Source organism: Lissotriton helveticus, chromosome 2_1 (genome assembly GCF_964261635.1).
Source record: "Lissotriton helveticus chromosome 2_1, aLisHel1.1, whole genome shotgun sequence".
NCBI lineage: Eukaryota > Metazoa > Chordata > Amphibia > Caudata > Salamandridae > Lissotriton > Lissotriton helveticus.
In genome coordinates this window covers 40084455-40107419 of record NC_136059.1, presented here as the reverse complement: position 1 = coordinate 40107419, position 22965 = coordinate 40084455, and the positions used below count along the sequence as shown (strand labels likewise).

At 42.2% G+C, this 22965-nt stretch overlaps 1 protein-coding gene across 1 annotated transcript in view; it reads left to right on the top strand.

Moving 5' to 3' along the window:
- Positions 1–22965, top strand: part of LOC144820052 (long-chain-fatty-acid--CoA ligase ACSBG2-like) — a 452754-nt gene that overhangs the window by 194382 nt on the left and 235407 nt on the right. The window contains exon 7 of the mRNA XM_078677706.1: positions 20448–20612. Within this exon, the coding sequence (XP_078533832.1) occupies positions 20448–20612 (165 nt within the window). The remainder of the gene's footprint in view (positions 1–20447; positions 20613–22965) is intronic.

The following is a 22965-nucleotide window of genomic DNA, read 5'->3' as shown; positions in this document are numbered from 1 at the left end:
TGGTAAGTTGGTTTCCATTCTGTGAGAGGGTGGTTGATGGGTTGCAAAAGAGGTTGGAGGGTTGGGGATCAAGGGGACTGTAGATGGTTGCTATCTTGTTATGGAGGTGGTCAGCAAGAGAGTCGCAGAGTTCTTTTGAGGGAGGGGTTGAGTTTTTCTGTGGCTGACAGGCATCTGAACTCTCTGATGATAGTGAAGAGTTCCTCGGTTTGATTGCCCGCTGGTTTTGATCTGACGTGTAAGGGCCTCCTTTTTCGTGGCTTTGAGCTGACGGTGGTAGTTGTTGAAGGTTGAATAGTAGCCGGTTTAGTCAGTGTCATTCCTGCTGGTTTGCCATCTTTTTTTCAGTTGCTTACACCTGTGTTTTAATGCGCTGAGTTGTTGTGTATAGCAGCTGGCTTGTTTAGTGGGTCTGTGCATTATTGTTGGTTTGGTGGGGGCAACTTGGTTGGCATCGCTGGTGATCTAGGTGTTGAAATTCTCTACTGTCTGGTCCAGGTTGGTGGTGATGTTGGGCTGAGAGCGTTGGTCTATTGCTGCTGAATTACAAACAAGTATATAGTTCCTCAGTGGCAATCAGACCCCTTGGGTATTTTGTATCGAGGTTAATGATGTAATTGGCCTCTAGTAGTCTGAGTACTCTTTCTCTTTCACCCCCTATCAGAAAGTATCTCAGGCCATTGGGGTCCGCTTTGTGTGACTCACTGAAATGCCTGGCTACTGGATATGCCTGATCTTGATTTTTTATCGCTCCCAAGTGCTGGAGTACCCTCTTGTGTGCTTGTAATATCGTGCTACCAACATAGCGCAGCCCACAAGGGCACTCCAGCATGTAGATGGCATAGTCTGTTTCGCAATTGAGGGCCTTGGTTATGAGATTTTCCTTGTCACTGAAAGGGGTTTTCTATGCAGTCTGGTTGTTGCCGTGCTGGCACGCCTTAGATAGTCTACATTTAAAAAAGCCCTCTCTCTGAGTCAGATACAAGCTTTTGCTGGGACCTTTGGGGTTATTCTGGACCAAAATATCTTTCATGGACACTGCTCTGCTGTAAGTTATCGCCATTTTTATTTTGGAAAGCAGATGCCCGATCATAGGGTCACTTAAGACCAGGGGCCAATTTTTGGTTATAAGCTTTCTGACTTGTTTTTCTTGTTTGTTAAATTTTAGAATGAATCTGAAAGTATCTCCATCTTTTTGTTTCATTGTGTCCTTTGCTGATTTCTTGTGTGCCTCACTGTCTTTTTTGAGGAGGGTTTCCCTGGATTTGTCCCTGCTCTTGAGGATGGCAGCATCAATGCAGTGTTTGGTGTATCCCCTTTCCTGAAATTGCTGCTTGCTGTTTTCTTGCTCTGTGATAAGGTATTTTTCACAGCTGCAAATGCATCTTAACCTAAGTGTTAGAATTGGGGCTCTCTAGTTGGCACAGGTAGGTACTTGTGACAAATAGGGACCCTCTCCTCTAGTCAGGGTAAGTGTGTAAACTCCTAAAATAACCCCTGCTCACCCCCTTGGTAGCATGGCACGAGCAGACAGGCTTGTTTCAGAGGCAGTGTGTAAAGCATTTGTGAACACATACAGTAATCAAGTGACAACACTACAAATGGACACCACACACGCTGTATAGTTATAAAAATAAGTATTGTTTATATAGATTTACCACAAGACCAAAAACAATAAGAATAATCCACAGTACTATTAAAAATCAAGAGTTCCAGTTAAAAATGCTTAAATCAGAGTTCTATGCGAGTCGCTAGCCCTGTCCGGCTACAGCATTGATGAACATAACACAGAGTCTAACAATTCCAGCGGACCGCGTTGATACGGGCCCACTCAAATGTAGACAGACTCGGTCACAGTACCTTTACTTGATGCGACCGGCACGGGTGTGCGAGCCGGGTTCGGCGTTCGGCATGTTGCAGAAAAGAAAGCGTTGCAGGACGCGTTGTCCCTCGATGCGGGGCAGGCAGCGGCCCATTGACGGAGTCGGTGGGTCCAAGGCGTACTTTGCAGGGCGAGACGGTGCTTCATTGCGGTGCTCGCAGCTTGCGGTGCGGCGACAGAGCCGGAGTTCGGGAGCTGGCGTCGGTCAGTCCGGACAACGGTTTGAGTCGGGCGGTGCATCGTGAAGCGTGCGAGTCGGTGCCCAACTCTGATACGTTCACAGGACTTGAAGTCAGCAACAGTGACCGCTTCGGTCAGACCAGTACGAGTCGGTGTAGCGAGGCATTGCACGTCGCGGTGTCCACAGTTTACGGTGCAGGCAACTGCTCGGTGACGGCATCAGGACGCAGTCGGTGAGCTCAGAGCTTACGTTGCAAGATGCGGACGTTGTTCGATGTGGTGCCTACAGGACACCGGGCCGGTCGTGAGAGTCAGTCACAGCTCCATGCCTCTGTAGTCACTGATTCCGGTGCAGGGAAGACATGGCTTGGCAGTTCGGGCTGGACTGTTCCCATGAGGCACGGGGACAAGACTGATTTGCATATGGCCATCTCTGAACTGAGGTGGCTTGGTGAGCAAAATAACAATGGATTAAACCCAAATCTGTGACTGGGGGTGAATGTTTTGCCAATGTGCAAAATTCCGTCCATCATCTTGTGTGTTTTGCTGTTCGCCCTCCGTGGGAAGGGTATGCCCAGACGTGGGTCCCATGCTCACTACGCCACTGAAGTCAAGCTATCCTGGCTGATGATGGCTGATAGCCAGATACCGGTCCTAGGATGCTTGATTCCGGTCCAGGGAAGACATGGCTTGGCAGTTCGGGCTGGACTGTTCCCATGAGGCACATGGTCAAGACTGATTCGCATATGGCCATGTCTGAACTGGGGTGGCGTGGTGAGCAAAATAACGATGGATTAAACCCAGATCTGTGACTGGGGGTGAATGTTATGCCAATGTGCAACATTCCGTTTATCATCTTGTGTGTTTTTCTGTAGTCACTGAAACAGCGTTTTCAGCAGCAATCCACAAAGGCTGGTGAAGTCTACTGGTTCTGAGACTTCGGTCAGGGGACAAGCTCTTTTCCAAGCCCTTGGAGATCCTTCACAAGTCGAATAAAGTGCACACAAAGTCCTTTCCCCTTTCTTTGGCAGTCAGGCAACCACTGCAGGCCAATCCCCCAAGCAGCACTTCAGCTTAGGGATATTCTCTCCTTTCTTCAGGTTCCTCACCTCAGGAAAGGTTGTTTTTGTAGTCCAAACGTGATCTAATTTCTTGGGATCAGGGTCCCAATATTTATACCCCAAAATCCTTTGTCCTCTGAGGACACAGGGGCCTTTGGCCAGTCCAAACCAGTTCTGGAGCACTCTGTTTACATGACTTCTTCTTTCCTTTCACAGTGCAGGGCAGGAACATCAGATACCCCACTGGAGGTGGAGCCAGCATTGTAGAGCAAAAGCACAGCCCTGGAGCACTCTGTTGACATGATTCCTTCTCTCCTTTCACAGTGCAGGGCAGAGTCATCAGACACACCACAGGGGGTGGAGCCAGCACTGTGGGGGGCAGGCACAGTTCGATTCAGGTCCCAGGCGCAACTCCTCCCTCCCATCTAGATGCAGATCTCTCCATTCACCACTGGGCAGACTCCCCCGTCTCCTGGAATCCCCCAGCCCTGTCACTCAAACTCCAGACAAGGAATACACAACTAGCAGAGGCAGGCTTGGTTAGTGAGACAAGAAAATACCTACTTTCTAAAAGTGGCATTTTCAAACACAGAATGTTAAAACCAACTTCGCTAAAAGATGTATTTCATCATTCTGAGTTCAGGCATACTAAACTGGAATTTCTACCATGTTCCCTGAGGATTATAAAATGTAAGAATCTAACTGCCCTTTCTGGCCTATAGAGAACATGTAGCCTTGCAATAGTGAAAAACGAAAATGGCTGTAATTCACTATTAGGACATGCCACACACACCAGGGCATGCCCATCTTATACTTACAATGCACCCTGCCCTTGGGCCTACCATAGGGGTGTCTGATATGAAGAAAAGGTACGGTTTAGGGACTGGCAAGTGGGTGCACATGCCCAGTCAACATGGCAGTACCAGACTGCACACAGGCTCTGCAATGGCAGGCCTTAGACACACTTTTACAGGCTGCTTCTGTGGGTGGCACAACCAGTGCTGCAAGCCCACTAGCAGCATTTGGTTTAAAGGCCCTAGGCACACTCAGTGCACTGTACTAGGGGCTGACCAGTAAACCAAATCAGCCAATCATGGAATCACTAATTCATACATCAATTTAAAATTGGGAGAGCATATGCACTTTGGCACAGATCAGCAGTGGTAAAGTGCCAGGGGTCATAAAACCAACAAAAACAGATCAGACAAAATACAGGAGGAAGGCAAAAAGTTCAGGGATGACCCTGCAAAAAGGGCCAAGTCCAACACTAAGCTTCTCACCGTACGGAATGCTACAGATGAGATGCTTGGGATGTGAACTAACAGCGTGCAATACTTCATTGCTTGCTGTGGATTTTCTATGTAATTTAGTTTCTAACTTGCCATCTTCAACAAAGACCTGCACATCTAAGAAATATACACTTTCGAAGCTAATGGAGGTTGTGAAGTGTAGGTTCAATGAGTTATTGTTCAGTCTCTCTATGAATCCCTCTGCCTCATTGATTGATCCATCCCAAATTAAAAAGAGGTAATCAATGTACCTCCACCAGTTCTTTATGTTTTTGGTTTGGTGTCTTTATACAGGACCAGATCCTCCCACCAGCCCATGTGGAGACAGGCATAGCTGGGGGAGAAGCTGGCCCCAATCGCATCTGCTGATATAGGGTGTTCTGAAACATAAAATGGTTGTTATGCAAACATAATTCTACCATGTTTAATAGCATAGAACTGTGTTGAGCATAGTCCTGTCCTCTTCTAGCCAGATAAAATGCAAGGGCCTTTAATCCTTCTCTATGGTTTATAGACGTGTATAGGGATGTCACGTCTAGTGTGATTAACAGGTATTCAGTCCATCATGGATAGTCCATCAGTTTCACTAAAAAGTCACTTGTGTCCCGAATATAGGATGCCAAATTTTGGACATGTTCCTGTAGATAATAGTCAATATATCTGAGGTGTTCTCAAGTTAACTTTTTTGCGCAGATATATTAGGTCTGCCAGGTAGTACTTGGGCATTGTTGTATATCTTCGGGATGAAATACAGGAGACTACTGGTTTGTCATTTTTCATATATTTGAATTCATCCGAAGATAACAATCCTGTATTTTTCCACCCAATTAATTTCATGTTAAAATCATTGATAACTTTACACAATGTTGGATAATCACTACGCCGATAGCAATCTGTGTCCTTAAGTTGTTTCATTGCCTCTGTGATGTAGTCAGCTTTTTTCCTTAGGACTACATTGCCGCCCTTATCGGCATTGCAGACGACAATGTCTGGATTTCTCTCGAGTTTGGACATCAGTGCATGAAATTGGATCCCCCGTCTGTTGACTTTCTGTTTGGTGGAATTCTGCATTTTATAGTTGAAGTCCTTTAAACCTCCCACCACATTGTCGTGGAAACTGTCAATCGAATCTTTAATCATTAGCGGATTAAATGTAGAGCAAGGCTTCAACTGAGTTTTTGGTTTTATTTGTATATCTCTGTCCTTCTCACTTTCATCTCCTGCTGTGTTAGACCTGGAGATCTGGTTTTCTGCCATTAGTTCTTGCATATGCGTAAGTAATCCCATGTCTGATGGAGTATGACTGTACTGATTGTCTTCTTGGCCATTTGGAATGGCTTGCTGTGTTGTTGTTTGCATTCTCAGTTTGTCTTGCTGTTGATTATGCTGTAAAAAATGTTTTTTCAGTTTTAGCTTGCGTATGCCTTTGTAAATATCGAATCTTGTGGAGGCATAGCTGAAGGAACTGACAGGGCAGTAAGAGAGTCTCAGAGAAAGGAGTTGTTGTTCCGCTTTATTAAGCACAACATCTGTGAGGTTCAAGACTGTGGGATTAGTGTGAGGTTTACACTGTCCTAGCGTCTCCAATTCCTCGTTTGTTGCATTTTGTTGCTTGTAGCTTTGCTTCCTGGCCCGCCTTCTTTCCCGGTGTTTGGATGTCCAGCTTTTGATCTGTTTTGGTGTGGTCTTGGGCACAGGGTCTGCCTGCGCTCTTCCTCTAAAAAATCAACCTCATTGGCCAATGAAAGTGAAGATGGGATCTGTCTAAGCATCTAATTACGAGTCACGAGAACATTTCAGTATATATATATATATATATATATATATATATATATATATATATATTATTTTTTTTTTTCTACACAGACCATTAATCACATATAAAAGATGTCCGTCTCTGGCCGATCATCTAGTCCGCAGCCATTTTAGAACAATGGTCCAACCCATCAAACTGTCCAAATTAACGGGCTTTTTTCCGTGTCTAAAATGCAAGGCATGTAGATTCAGCAGCAAAATGTCAGACTATCCTAACCGTACTGGTGAAAAGAAACCCAACATAAAAATCAAACAGTTGCTAAATTGCAACTCAGAATACACCATTTACTGTTTAACCTGCCCCTGTAAGCTGCGATACATCGGCAGCACCATGAAACCTGCCAAACTAAGAGTTCTGGAGCACATGCGGGCAATTACTAATAACGACAAGACATATCCCGTTGCCCGCCACTTTGCCGAACACCATCAAAGTGACTGGGAGAAACTTAGTTTTTACTGTATAGATCAGGCCCCCAAATTGGAACGGGGAGGTGACAGAGACAAGGCCCTATGCATTCTTGAGTCAAAGTGCATCATCAGTCTTAAAACCATGACTCCGTGGGGCCTCAATAACAATGATGAACTATGGGTTCACCTTTAGTTCACATATAGTCTGATACATGGGGCACCGGGGTTAAATTTATTCATCCAACATCCCCTAGGGATAATAACAATACCCCACTGCTGAACCAGGAATCCCATTTGGAAACTTATGCTGTAACACAATCGCCCATTCAGGGCTGCATAACTAATGTAATGCATTATAGGAAAGACTTATCCTATCAATTCTGCACTTTATTGGTAAATATCTATGAAAGATGCCAAAAATAGAACTTATATAGATATAGGAAATAGTTGAATTGATTGCATTTACAGAATGTACTGTGTTTACAATACTCTTTTTTAAATGAAAGTTTTGTGTTATATGTTTTTAAATGAGCACTATGCACTTTATTTAATGTCACCATTTAAAGCCATGTATATTTCAATGCAATTTGCACGTTATAAGATGGCTACTATCTTTTTGAATGTCAGTAGCCGTCTTCTATGTCTATGATTATGTCAGACTGGCTAAAGATTTAAAATGGTGACTCACACGTGGCACAAACGTAACACTGACGAAGCCTGCAAAGGCGAAACGCGTCTGTTTGGGGTGAGGGGGGTTTGGTATAATAAATTATTGAAACGGATACCAGAGTGCCAGCCGTATTCTTTCCTAAACAATGGATGAGAGGAGGAACGTGCAGTGATTACGCTCCATGGGGTTGTCCAAGTAGCGGGTACTTGGACAACCCCATGGAGCGTAATATATATATATATATATATATATATATATATATATATATTATTATTATGCATTCTTATATAGCGCTCGATTAGCCGTAGGCATCTCGGCGCTTGCCTTGGGAACCCGTCCTGGCTTTTTCCCTGTGAGATACCCGTACTGGGCATCCCCTAGGTGAAAGCCAGGCATCCCGCCGCGGGGGGGCCGTAGTGGAGATTAAGCAAGCTGATGCCCTGAGCTGCAGAGTGTGAACCCGTCATTTGAGTAGGCACCGAAACGAGAATTATCGAGTCCGTGGATAATTGGGCTCAAGATCCTGCCGTGTCGGGAATTGAACCCTGGTCCCGGGTATGACCTCTGCTTCAGGGTCTGCCTCCTCTAACCAGTGAGCCACACTTCTCCACATATATATATATATATATAAGATTCTTCAACTTTTTAGAAACACTCACAGCCTTTGGATGATGGTCTCAGTGATGTTGTTTGAGATATCATTAGTGATGTCATGAGTGATGTCACTGACCATGTCATGAGTGATGTATTATGTGATGTCATCAGCAGTGCATTGCGGGGGCGTGAGTTATAGTTAGCTCAGCTAACTATAACCGCCACATTTCTCTGTTTTTGTACAAGTGAAATGTCAACCTAACTATAACGTCCTTGAATCCTGTGTTTTTTTTCCAATTAATTTCTAAAGTTTTTTAAAATGCTAGTCCCTAACTATAACGTCCCTGAAACCTGTGTTTTTTCAGTAAATTTCTATGTTTTTGTACATGATTTTATTTATAAAAATATGTTTGCAACAATTTTTTATTTTCTGTCTATGTTTTTTTAGGCATTTTTATTATGTTTTAAAATATAAGATTAATTATAATCTGTTTAAAAAAAATATATAACATAGCTGATGAAACACTGTTTTATTGTTTGTAATTTTGATCAGTGTGATATAATATATTAGAATTTTCAATGGAAAAATTATAATTCTTTTTAATGTATAGTTTTTTCAATAATTTTTTGCTAAGTTAAATTTTGTAAGATTGCTTTTAATATGAAAGTTGTTTGATTGTATTCTTATGATAATTATCTTTTTTACCAATTTTTTGTTTTTTACATTTACAAAAAAGGGTTGCGCACCCTACGAGATCCCAAGCGATGGGTGCGCGGATCTGGTAAACAAATGTCAATCTCACAAACATATTTAGAAAGAATTAATATATGTTTTAGACATAGAGGTTTATTACTGACCACTTCAAAATAGTAATAAAGATGTTTTACTTTTATTATCAAATGTTTTTGACAGATTTGTGTGGACACAATGGTATCACGTACAGGACGCGATGGGTGCGCGATACCTGCTTGCACATATTTCCGGGTTCGCGTACCAGATGCAACTCCGTTATTTCAAAACTCTGAAATATGACTGTTTCCAATTTAAATATTGGTTTTGCGTAAAGAGTTTTCATTGAAATACTTTGGAACACAATGTCCTGATAGCAAATTACCGTTATGTATAACATTTAGTACATTTTACGGGAGCGCGACAGATACGCATAGGGTGCGTGACCCCTTTGTGACCCCATGTGACATAGAAAGAAAGCTTCTCATTAGTTGAACAGATTTTCATTCTCTTCATAGGTGGAAACAACACCTGCTACAGTCCTTTCTTTTTGGGTGTGTCTGGCTTGAAGACAACCTGTGTTGTAGGCTCTGTTATTTTTCTTTTGTTGTGGTGTTTTTCATTTTCCTTCAACAAAAATGGCAGCAGCATTCCCAGAGGAGCACAAGGAGGAGATGGAGGAGGTGGAAGAGCCAGTAAAGAAGAGGAAAGAAAGCATTGTGTGGGCCTTCTTCACTGTGCCTGAAGGCGAAAAAAAGTAAATGCCAGTAAGGTGACAGGTAGCATCTGTCACAAAATCTTATCGAGGGGCTCTGAGAAGAAGTACTCTTGTGGTACTTCTTCTATTAAAAAAAACCTGGAAACAATGCATCCTATTCGCCTGGCATGTGAGGTGGAGTGTCATAGACAAAAGAAGAGGCAGCCAACAATGATGGACAGCAACCATCAACATCTGCAGGGGTTGTTTTGACCACTCCACAACTCCTGTTAGTTCCGGAGTTGGCAGATACTGCCATCGTCTGTCGCCACTACCTTATGACACTGCGTGTGGGAGAGTTATGCATTGACGCCATGAAGACACTCCTCAAGAGTCACAAATGTTAATTGTTCTAAAAAAAAAAAGGGGGTTCTGATGAAACCACCTAAACTGGTAAAAAATAGAAAAATTGTATGAAATGGAAGTGGATGATTGTATGAATGTGTGTATGATTAATGTTAGAATTGTGTATAAGTAGTGTCTCAGTAAGTGAATGAATGCAGGGATAGTATATGAGGGAATGGATGAGTGTAACAGGTGTGCATGGATATTGCCTGAGTGATTCCATTAGTGTAGGGGTAGTGCCTGGGTGATTGGATGAGTACATAGGTAGTGCGTCTGTGGAAGCATGGATGCAAGACTAACACCTGCTTTATTGAATGAGTACATAGGTAGTGCCTAAGTCAATGGATGAGTGCATGGGTACTTCTTAAGTGAATGGCTGATAGCAAGAATAGTGCATGAATGATTGCACAAGTCCATGTGTAGTCCCTGGGTGATTGCATGACTGCAGAGGTAGTGCATGAGTGATGCAATGAGTGTTTGAGTGGAACAATGGCTGCAAAGGTAATGCCTGGGTGATTACATGAACGCATAGGTAGTGCATGAGTGAATGGATGAGTGCATGGGTGGTGCCCGAGTGTATGGATGCATGGGTAGTGCTTGAGTAAATGATTGAGTGGAAGAGTAGAACCTGAGTGATTGCATGAGTGCAGAGGTAGTGCCTGGGTGATTGGATGGGTATATAGGTAGTGCCTGAGTGATTGCATGAGTGCACGGGTACTAACTGGGTGATTTGAGGAGGGCATGTGTAGTTCCTGAGTGAATGAATGAGTGCATGTGCAGTGTTTAAGTGAATTAATAAGTGCAACAGTTGTGCCTAATTGATTGCATGAGTGCATGTATACTGCCTGGGTGATTCCATGAGTGAAGGGGTACTACCTGGGTGATTGGAGGAGTGCATGAGTAGTGCCTGAGTGAATGGATGAGTGCATGGGTAGTGTTTGAGGGAATGGATGAGTGCAAGAGTTGTGTCTAAGTGATTGCATGAGTGCATATATAGTGCCTGGATGATTGAGTGAACGGATGAGTGCATGGGTAGTGCCACTGTGGAAGGAGGGATGCAAGTTAATGCCTGCATTATTGGATGAGTGCATATATAGTGTCAGAGTCAATGGTTGAGTGCAGGGGCACGGCCTAAGTGAATGCCTGAGTGCAGGAATAGTGCCTGAGCGGTTGCATGAGTACATGGGTAGGGCCTGGGAGATTGCATGAGTGCAGGGGTAGTGCCTGAGTGATAGGATGAGTGTATGAGTACCTTTTGAGTGGAAGGATGGGTGCAAAAGTAATGCCTGGGTGATTTCATGAATTCATGGGTAGTGTGTGAGTAAATGGATGAGTGCATGGGTAGTGCCTGAGTATATGGATGAGTGCATGGGTAGTGCTTGAGTGAATGGCTGAGTGCAAAAGTAGTTCCTAAGTGATTACATGAGTGCATGGGTAGTCCCTGGGTGATTGCATAAGTGCAGAGGTACTATCTCAGTGATTTGAGGAGTGCATGGGTAGTGCCTGAGTGAATGAATGAGTGCATGGGTAGTGTTTGATGGAATGAATGAGTGCAACAGTAGTGTCTGAGTGATTGCATGAGTGCATGGATTCTGCCTGGGTGATTCCATGATTGGAGGTGTGGGAGTGCATGGGTAGTGCCTGGGAATGGATGCGTGCAGCAGTTGTGCCTGAGTGATTGTGATTGCATGAGTCCATGGATAGTGCCTGGATGATTCCATGAGTGAAGGTGTACTGCCTGGGTGATTGGATGAGTGCATAGGTAGTACCTCTATGGAAGGATGGATAAAAGGATAATGCCTGTGTCATTGGATGAGTGCATAGGTAGAGCCTGAGTCAATGGATGAGTGCATGCGTGCTGCCTAAGTGAATGGCTGAGTGCAAGAATAGTGCCTGAGTGATTGCATGAGTGCATGGGTTGTGCCTGGGAGATTGCATGAGTGCATGGGTAGTGCCTGTGTGCTGGGATGAGTGTATGAATAGTGTTTGAGTGGAAGGATGGGTCAAAAAATAATGCCTGTGTGATTTCATAAATGCAGGGATAGTCAATAGTGTGTGAGCAAATGGATGAGTGCATGGGCAGTGCCTGGGTGTATTAATGAGTGCATGGGTAGTGCCTGAGTGAATGACTGAGTGCAAGAGTAGTTCCTGAGTGATTGCATGAGTGCTTGGGTAGTCCCTGTGTGGTTGCATAAGTGTAGAGGTACAGACACTGTGATTGGAAGAGTACATGGGTAGTGCCTGAGTGAATGGATGACTGCATGGGTAGTGTTTGATGCAATGGATGAGTGCAACAGTAGTGCCTGAGTGATTGCATGAGTGCATGGATACTGCCTGGGTGATTCCATGAGTGAAGGGGTACTGCCTGGGTGTTTGGGGGAGTGCATGAGTTGTGGGTGATTGAATGGATGACTATATTGGTGGTGCCTGGGTAATTGGATGAGAGTATGGGTGGCGCCTCAGTGGAAGGATGGATGCAAGGCAAACGCCTGCATCATTGGATGAGTGCATAGGTAGTGCCTGAGTCAATGGATGAGTGCATGGGTACTGCCTAACTGAATGGCTGAGTGAAAGAATAGTGCCAGAGTGATTGTATGGTACATGCGTTGTGCCGGGGAGATTGTACAAGTGCAAGGGTAGTGCCTGCGTGATGGGATGAGTGTATGAGTAGTGTTTGAGTGGAAGAATGAGTGGTAAGGCAAAGCCTGGGTGATTTCACTAATGCATGGATAGTGAGTGAGTAAATGTTTGAGTGCATGGGTAGTGCCTGAGTGAATGGTTGAGGGCAAGAATAGTGCCAGAGTGATGGCATGAGTGCATGGGTAGTCCCTGGGTGATTGCATAAGTGCAGAGATACTGTCTCGGTGATTGGATGAGTGAATGAGTAGTGCCTGAGTCACTTAATGAGTGCAACAGTATTTCTGGGTGATTAGATCAGTGCATGGCTAGTATCTGAGTAAAAAGATGTCTGCAAGAGTAATGACTGGGCCATTGCATGAGTGCATGTGTACTGCTTAAGGGAATGGATGAGTGCAAGGCTAATGCCTGCATCATTGGATCACTGTACAGTTAGTGCCTGAGTGAATGGATGAGTGCATGGGTACTGCCTGGGTAATTGAATGATTCCATGGGTAAGCATGGGCCAAAACTCCGTTACACTCGCGAAATTTGTGGATTTTCGGCAATTTCGCTCTCTGCAAATCTCACGAAATTGCCGAAAATTCGCAAATTCGGGAGCAGGTGGATTTTTTTTTATGGCCAGCTCACTCAAGGGACCCCTGCGCCCTTCAGCGCAATGGCATAGTAACACACACATGGTCACTGGAGACATCTATTCTGGCACTTTACGCAGCTGTAGTGTAGGAAAAGCACTATACATTTACCAAACAAGGTAGCACTTTCTGATTAGCCAGTAGAAGTACTCCAGTGGAGTAGGGGTATCGCACAAAACTATGGCGTCTTCTTGGATAAATATGAAGGGCAGGGTTCATTCTGGCACGATGCTCCTGTCACAAAAATTAAACCTCCACAGGAAGCACTTACAGATATAAATAAAGCAGGTGCCCGAGTTGTTGCTCAAATTCAGTAACGCATTCATCATCCCAAAAACAGATTTGTTGAGGCTGGGCAGGTGTGCTTTCTCCCCATATCAACCGTTTCTGACTGTGCGGGGCCAAACGGGGGGAGGGGCTTCTAAGCGAGTTCACATGCCTCTTGTGTGTATAAAAGGTCAGAGACCGATCAGAGCAGCAGACGAGGAGAAAGAAGCTCCTGGTCACAGGAACTGCACAGGGATTGCGCTCCTGAAAGTGAAGGAAGCAAAGTGCATCCTTCACTTTCACGAGCGCAATCCCTGTGCAGTTCCTGTGACCAGGAGCTTATTTCTCCTCGTCTGCTGCTCTGATCAGTCTCTGACCTTTTATACACACAAGAGGCATGTGAACTAGCATAGAAGCCCGCCCATTTGTCCCCGCCCCACACACTAGCAGTGTGCACCGTCTTCCCGCCATTTACACACTATGATGGATAGCTCACTCAAGGGACCCCTCACCCTTCGGCGCAATGGCATAGTAACACACACGGTCACTGAAGACAACTCTTCTGGCACTTTACGCAGCTGTAGTGTAGGGAAAGCATTATACATTTACCCAACGAGGTAGCACTTACTGGATTAGCCAGTAGAAAGCACTCCAGTAAAAGGTTATGCAAAACACCCAAAAATCCGCGAGTTCGCGGGAAAATCCGCGATCTTGCGGATTATTTTGCGAATTCGCAGACCGCAGATCCACAAAATTCGCCCATACTTATCCATGGGTAGTGCCTATGTAAAAGAAAGAATGCAAAGCTAATCACTGTGTTTTGCTATTACTACAATAATGCATACGTCTATTGGTAGTGTTTACATGTAAGGATAACTGCCTCCTTGATTACATCAACGACATAATGAACATGTTTAAGTAGTCTAAAGGTTCAACATTATTTATATTAGAAATAAATAACATATAATTAAATTTTACATTTTTTTGACGCTATGATGCATATTATAATATGTGTTCTTACCTTTTAAATAATTTAGATACATTACTCAGTAGAAATATTTTTGAGTGGTGTTGTCATAAACAGTATTAAAACTCTTCGCAAACTTGAACAGTACCTACTATAAAGAAGAAGAAAAACGTATTTAATGATAATATATTACTGAAATTGTAAGATTATATTTTCAGCAACTCTACATACATTTCCAATTAAATAAAAATTTTAGATTCCCTTATTTGCTGTTCTCAGATTCCACTTAACTTAACCAGACAGTGAGTTTTTAATGTGGTATCATCATTGTATAGCGGGGAAAAAACAATCTAATTGATCGTAGAAAAAAAACAGATCATCATAAAGCATCATATTTAATATGTGTAGCTATGTACTTTTTATGTACACTTTGTTAATTACTTCCTTCTTGTACATTAACTTTATTGATCTCATATAAATTTGCCAAAATATGGACTTTTTTTTACATCTGGTACAAAATAGACAACAAACATATAAACTATTTCCTTCTCAACAGAACTTTCCAAATCCAATATCAATTACCACAAATAATAATCCAAATACTAATTATAAATACTAATAGTTTGCATTTCCGTTTAGTTTCTGTTCACATCTTTCCAATTGGCCGAATGATATACGAATGATATACTCAAAACTTTAGCTTCTAAAATATCAAATATGAATTTGGTAATTCATAAGGCAATCTAGGTTTGAATTCTAAGTGGGCCTCATTGCAATGTGTCCATCCTTTATTACACTTTAAATACAAAGTACAGTGTCAAGATGTAGTAAGTCCATCATGGAAAATAATAGTCACTGCTATAAAAGTTCTTTTTGAAATACATATTTGATTTGCATTAAAAAAAATTATTTTTGTTTCCAATTTTCTTCCATTTGCTCTACAACATTGTACCATTAAAATGAAATATTTTCCAAATCTTTCTATATGTAATGTAGACAACATCTCTGATCTACAATGCGAACACTTCATGCCCTGATTGGCTGTTTTTATCAATCTGTTAAAAGTACTGATTTACAGTCTGGAATCGTCAAGTATATTAATCGTTCTGTTTGTATCTCAGTGGTGAAAGTAAATGAACACTCTTCACATTTATGATCCTATCTATAACTTAGCCCAAAAAACGTTTTAATCTGTATTCCTTCATCTTCTAATAATGCAACCATAAGCCTTAGAAATTCTTGTGCATCTTGTTGTACATTTAGAGTAAATGGTTATGAACCTGTGCGTATATCCAAAAGATGCTTAATCCCAAAAGCAGTATGAATTTTACTTCTGTCAGTTACCAACTGTTGAAACACATGATGTAATAAAGAACCAATTTTTTTTATGATTTCCCATGATTTCACAATGAAGCTCTTCTAGATAAAACACAACATTCAAAATCGCAATAGCATAGCAGTTGATACCTGAACTATTTTTATTTTAAAGCGGTTATCTTAGAATCTCGTCAACAGTTTCCATGTTCTATTTCTTTACACCTACAAGTTTCTCTTCATTCGTTTTTGTTTTAAACCTCAATTTCATCTTTGACATATTTCCTTTTTGAATAGAGTATGCGTTTCTCATACATGGGATATTCACCTAAATTAGGAACATAAAGTCTTCCAAAACAATTATACTCTCTTACACAATTTGAATCAGCACTAACCATTTTGTCATCGAAATCTATCAAATACAGACCAGATAATGTTCTAACTCGAGATAATGCAACATATGCCATTCCCTCTTTGAACACTTCCGATATTTACAAAAGCACTATCTATACTTAAACCTTGAGATTTATGAATAGTACTGCCTATGCTAAGGACAGAGGAAACTGTTTTCTACAAACATACATATCTTTTTCATGTAAAAAACGTACAACGCAATGCCAAATTTGTCTTACTTCTTTAATTTGATCAAATTTTATTATGAAAAATTCTATTCCATCTCTGTTCTGAAATTTCACAAAATCAATCACTTTCCCCATTGCTCCATTTACTAAAACTTCTTCTACATTCAAATTACGTCGTAAATTACCCGACAGTTTATACAAACATGTAAAGTCTTTTCTAAGCCTGAAGTTTAAGATACAGACTTTTACAAAGAATCCAATCTAGCCTGTAGGTTCTCTGTAAGAAGAATAATCACACCCTGGTGTTCAATTTTATAAAGCGATTCAATTTCCACTATTTCTTGATTTTCCAGTTTAAAAAATTCCTGATTAAATGTAGAACCCTCTTGCAGTGTAGGCATTAGGCACACTATAGCGGTACAAAAGGGCGTGGTGATGGACGGAGCATCTGAACCAATCAAACACTCACACCCAGTCAAAAGATCTGGGTTTGATCCATCACCGTTCTTTAGCCCACTCTGCCACCCCAGTTCAGACATGGCTATATGCAAATCAGTCTAATTAATCTCTTTAATGTTGTGTGCAGCTAATCCAGTTGGATAAATGTGATAATGTAGTTATCTGTAGATAACTGGTCAAAACATTAACTAAGAAACGTTTCCCTGTTCCAGCTTGATCACTGATGTACATTAGAATAGGTTTAAATGATGAACATTGGCATTCTTTTTTTTCATGTAGCAAACCATGTTGTATCTGTTCTTTCACTTGTAGATAGATTTCTTTCTGTTTAATATTTAGTTGTTCTTCTAAGTTTTACAACAGTGTAATATCTTGTTGTGCTTGTTGCATTGCAGTATCCACCTCATTCATGGCTTTTGCTGCTTCATTTTTGATAATTGGTTGTCCCAGTGGATCTTGACTTAGTGGAACAGATCTTTGACTGTATTGAGAAATGTCTCTAGCTCTTTCAGCTGTAATTGTACTTTTTGTTCAAGCTCTTCATTTAACATTTGTAGATATGTAGGGTAAAGTGTGCATTGATTTGTATCTTTACATGCATTAAAAGAATGTTCATAGCAGTCAAAATGTCCAAGTAATTCCGTCTCACTACGCTAAGACTTAAACATTTGTAGAAGTGCTAAATAGAAAAATTCCCTCTTATCTAAACTTTCGCAGCTGAGATTTCTGTGGTTAATAAGATTTCCTTTGGCATGTTTTACAAAACTTCCATCACATCCAATTATTGCCTATTTTTCTCCTTTTATATTTTCTTTAACTTTTCTTTTAAAGCTGTAATGTTGACGCATATCTTACAGACATAGATTTTCGAGATGTGAACCGCTTTTGGGATAGTATGTATCCAATATATTAGTTTTAAAAATATCACTACTTTCTGGTTCATTTACTGTTAAGTATTCAATCTCCTGAAATGTTTTCAATACTCTGTTTTGTGTGCCGCAATACCTTGACTTACCCAAATGATTCCTCTTGACTTTGAATATAACCTCGCAGAGCTCAACAGACCCGAACATTCATAGGATACATCTCACGATGGGAAAGCTGTACAATTTCTTACTAAGACACTTTCCTTGTAAAATTTCTACCCACATTTCTTTCATCTCTGTCTTTTCAGATGTGGTTATATATGATGTAACATAGTGAGCAACTGCAAATAAATTATTTGCAAAATACTGAATATCCATGTTTGCATTCCACATTTCCAAAATCACTGGATTGTAGTCATTAATATACTTTGAATCTCGTGTCCTTTTTAACTTGTATGTGTTCTTCAGAGATTTCTGAGTTATTGTATGCCTTACTGCTGACATAAAACTATTTACTCATCCTTTAGAAATTATTAGGATTGGGAATCCAAAACAACATTTTGTATAACATTTCCCTTTGACTAAAACTTGTTGTCTATACTTTTTTCTCCTCTTTCTCTTGGAGTTGCACAGGGAACAGACTGTTCGATGAAAGACAAAACAGTTTCATCAGTATCAGTTCTGAATTTTGGAGCATTGTTGATCCATGATAGCATGTGAATACGAAGAGCACCTCTGGCTTGGTACTCTTTTTGCCAAAAGAAATCAGTAACTTCTCCAATAGGAAGAATATTTTTATTGCAGATAAATGACATCATAGCTTGAAAACCAATGGTTAAAATACCTACAGACATTTACAGGATCTAAGGAACAGAGTTCACCAGCTGTCTTCAATTCAATATTTTTAATATTTGAATGTGCTTGTCGTAGAAATTCAAGTAATTCGTCCCATGCATACTCAGCACAGCTAAGTGTCATAAACCATGTAGGAGTACCTAAGTTTCTTAACATACATCTAAGTTCTCCGCGACGAGAATACCAATACTCGTTGGTATCATGTTGAGATGCCATCAAATTAATTACCTGAGATTCTAACTGTTCATCTCTTTGTTGAACTTGGTCCATGAATTCCTGTGCAGAAACATGTGGAAGATAAACTCCTGTTTTTACTGTATGGTTCACTCTTATAAGTGCTCCACAAGCACTCCCTTTCTTGGCCACAAATGGACTTAGAACTGGAACGGCAAGTAGGTAGTGAACTCCCACCGCTATTACATATTTCACACAGGAGATAAGTATTTACTGTCTGTAACTGTAGAACCGATTTCCAGTGGATCTCTTACGAGTGTCCTTTTGAAGGTGTTATCTCGGGAGACAGCCATTGTGTACAGCAATGCTTCTCAGAGCAGGATAGTCGACAACCTGGAGCAGCCACAACAGCCAAACAAAGATGTGTGAGGTTTTTGCCCTCGCTGTTGACAGCCCATTAAATGATAAATGAGTGAAAGACAAAATAGCAGGCCTCACCTGAAGGATTCCTCGTCTTGCACATCAGTTCTACTCCTCAAGAAGACCATCCTCCAAATGGCAGTGTTCAAGCAGACTAATCAGTAGTTCCTCACTACGCAAAATGCCTAATTGAATATCTAAATGAGTCGTGACTCCACTCCCCTCACTTCAGTATCTGGGTCTCCTCCCTCCAGCGTCAGGTATGTGAGCAATGCACATCAACTCTCTGGGGACACAACTCTTGACTCCCTCTTGTCCAAAGCCAGAGCAGGGCATCCAATATGGGTCCCAACTGCCTCCCCTACTGTAGTACACTCATACACCATGCATGTACCACACAGACCACATGCATAAACATGTATAACACACACTCAGGATGTTAGTGCAAGGGACGGGGTAAGCGTTGTGAAGTAGAGCTTTACATGGGTGGGACAGCTGGGCTCCACCTCAGTGACACACATAACAAGCATTAGTAATACATCGGCTTCACCTATGAAATTAATAAAGAGGTGTTTTCATCAATCATCGAATGAGAGAAGGAAAGATCTCCCTGACAGATAGTCCGGGAGTGGAGAGGATGTGGCACAGTGGCCAGAGCTGCTGACTCTAGAGCTGGGGATCCTGGTTCGAGTCGCGGTGGTGCCCTGCAACATTCTGTGATTCTATGAAAACCACTTAATCTTTCTGGGTGATAAATTGTAATAAAAATATGCTGCAAAAGTTTATGAAAATATATTGCCACCAAAGCGGATGTTCACAGTATTTTGGTGGTGGGAAACTGATAAGAGAAGCAGTCAAGAAACAAGCATTGATAAATGCAGGAAAATATGCTACAGCCAATAGGAATGGAGGAAAGGTAAGTGGCACGCAGAGGAACCAATGAGAAGCCAGGAAAGAGAGGAGGTGGGATGTAAATCCCTTTTAAGTTTAGATAAAAAAACAATAGATTTCTCAAGCACAGCGCAAGTGCTGTGCAAGCAAAACCTAAAAAGGTCTAGTTGGATGGATTATCAAATCAATGTACATTGCTGCCACTCCGGGACGGGGCGATAGTCCACTGTCAGCCAATGAGGGCTTGCATGGTGGACAGGGACAGGCCTTAATATAAGTGACGCCAGGGCCAAAAATCAAAAGTTGTGATACATGAAAGCTGGGGAACACAGCTGTATAACATACAGGACACTCTTTAACTCTTGCTAATCCTATTTGTTTCCTTTCTTCCGGTAAGGTTTTCTGTGTCTTTGTCTTTTTTCTGTTTGGTTTTCTGTGTTCAGGGTGTAATAGCAACTGAGAGGGAGAGATAGAGAGATGGGGAATGACAGGGAGAAGAAGACACTCGCCATTCCAAATCACTGTTACTGACAGTGCTTAGTGACCTCTTATTACTCCAGCTGAAGGACACTTTTGACATTCTTGATATTTTGATCCTGCAAAATCTTTAGGTACTCAATTTGCCTTTCTCATTTTCTTTGCACCTGTAGATCACATGGTTGGCGAACATGTTTAGCACATATTCGGGCTTGCGAGAAAGGGAGATTCATGTGAGTTTCCTGCCACTGAGCCATTTGGCTGCACAGTTCTTCGACATCTGGCTACCTATGTGCCTTGGAGGGACCACCTGCTTTGCAAACAAGGATGCCCTGAAGGTACCTGCTCTATCACCTATTCGAATGTCGTGAATAGAAAGGTATTGTGTCCTGTACATGTGTTTAGTCGGATGTATATGCTCATAAACTTTATTATTTAACAAAGAACAATAAGGACTCCCCTCCTACCGGCTGGTGGACCAACCCACTGGATATGAAAACATCAAAACCACTTTATCTATTTGGTACAAAGTAGTCCAGCCAAGTGATTGTGTGTTAGTTAGAGTCTGACCTAGTGCGTGTATTCGCAGAACGGTTTGAGGAAAATTAAATTTTGCCTTGTCATGTGTCCCTACGTGTTCCCCATTATATGTTATATGTGCATGATCGATATGCATATGTTCCCCCTTGACCGAATAAAGACGCAATTATAGTTGTGTCCAACGTTAGTATGCCAGTTTCCAGTCCTCGTGAAAGCAACGAGTATTAGGCCTATGTTGCCAACGTTTTACATTATGCACGTTAATTCAACGAGTTGTCCCCGTTTCTAGGCCTCAAAGGGCCCGGACACCAGATTCAAGCTCCAGTCTCCTGAACCCACTCCGAGGAGCGATGCAGCCCCTCCCGCATCCCTGACCCTTCGCTTACTTTCTGCCAAGCAGTGCGGTGCCCGGCCTGCCTGCCTGTCTGCCAAGAATATGTTATGCCTCTAGTTATCAGTTCAGCTCCCCGGCTTCACATTCCTAAGCTAACGATCCGCATAAACATCTTCAGCTATAGTCTAGTCTTCCTGTCTCCATGCAAGAGAATTACTGAATTAATATCCATAGAAGATTCATAGCACACGCAATACACGTAGAATATATGCATGCACCAGCCTTAGTGTCAAGTAGCCTTTGCTCTGATGACGTTTAGATTCAATCAACATGTACTCCAAACACCAGATACCAGATATGTAATAGGCACATGTCGTCCTGACATCCCAGACTTTAGTCTCCTCTTCTAGTGTAGAAGTCAGAGCCCCCAGCTCTCCCTAGTTACACGTCATGGCCCGTTTGCGCGCACCAGTATGTTAAAGGTTCCAGCTGCTCAGGTAGCCCCCTCCATGTATCCACCCATTTATGACACTTCTGTGACGTTTTCATCACATGTCTACGTGCACGCCCTGTGCACGCCTTCTTTGTACGCCCATTTGTTCTTATCTTACGTTTGTCACTTGTTACGCCTACTGTATTCAATGCAATTGTAATGTTTTCCTATATATACTATGTAATGTTGATGAAACGTTGCAGCTGCCATTCTATTCCATTGCATGCCACTTCATGGTCTTAAGGCTCGAGCCATCCAATTAAAGCCATTTCTGACTCAGATTCCACGGATCCTGCCTCTTATTTAATGAGCTATCTGTTTTGGTTAATGTATAGAAAAATAGTACCGGTAATTAATTATTTATTTACCACATAAATGGCGCCCGAATAGGGACGAGCCCCTTCCCCACGCGCCGGCGATGTAACGCTGGCCCCCTGACCCTTCTACAGACGTGACGGAACCTCTACCGTGCACGTGCAGATATTTCTGCTTCAAGTCTCCCTCAGGCCCACGGAGGAGACGGAGACTGCGGTCCGGCATCCAGACGAGGCGGTGAGGAAGACGGGTCGTTCCGACCAGAGCCCAAGCCGAGAGAGCAAGGTCCGAGGTATCCGGAGGCCCACCTGTAACCGAAGCCCGAAGCGCATGCGTAGTGCGTAGCAGTAACCAGACGTCGTAGCAGTCCAGTCCAGTCCGAGGCCTTCAGTTTTGCTTCCCGGTGAGTACCGTTGCTGGGGGTATCTAGACGGGTGTTCATTAATTTGTGCCCGGTCCGACGGGTTTGGGTACACAGATCCGGTCCAACGTGTTCACCTAGGTGGATACGGTATGACGTGTCTCTTTAGGAGACCGGTATGTTCTGTACTGTTTTAGCAGTGCATCCAGTAATTCTAGTATGTCCGTTCTCGAGAAATTCAAGTATTATGTTTCCAATGTATCAGGTAGTATTCTGTTCGAACTGTTATTAATGTGTTCTTGATGTCGTGGTATGAATGATTGTTTTGCTATTCATTACTGTGTTCATTGTGTATTGTGTTCAAGTTCAAGTACGGTCAAAATATGCCGCTGTTTTCGAAATTACGTCAGATAAAAACCAGAAAAGGGTTACTCGAAGAATCAGTTCCTGTCCCTCCACGGGACAGTCCTGGACATTTCATGTATCATAAGCATGGCTTAGATGCCATACTGTATCTAGATTTATGGGTTGATTATACTAAGCATCTTGAAGAGAAATATAGATGGCCTGTTTCAGGTACATGGGATGCCGAGTGCATCATGAGAGTAGAAGAAGCATTATGGAAAAAGAAAGCCAGACAGTCCCAGA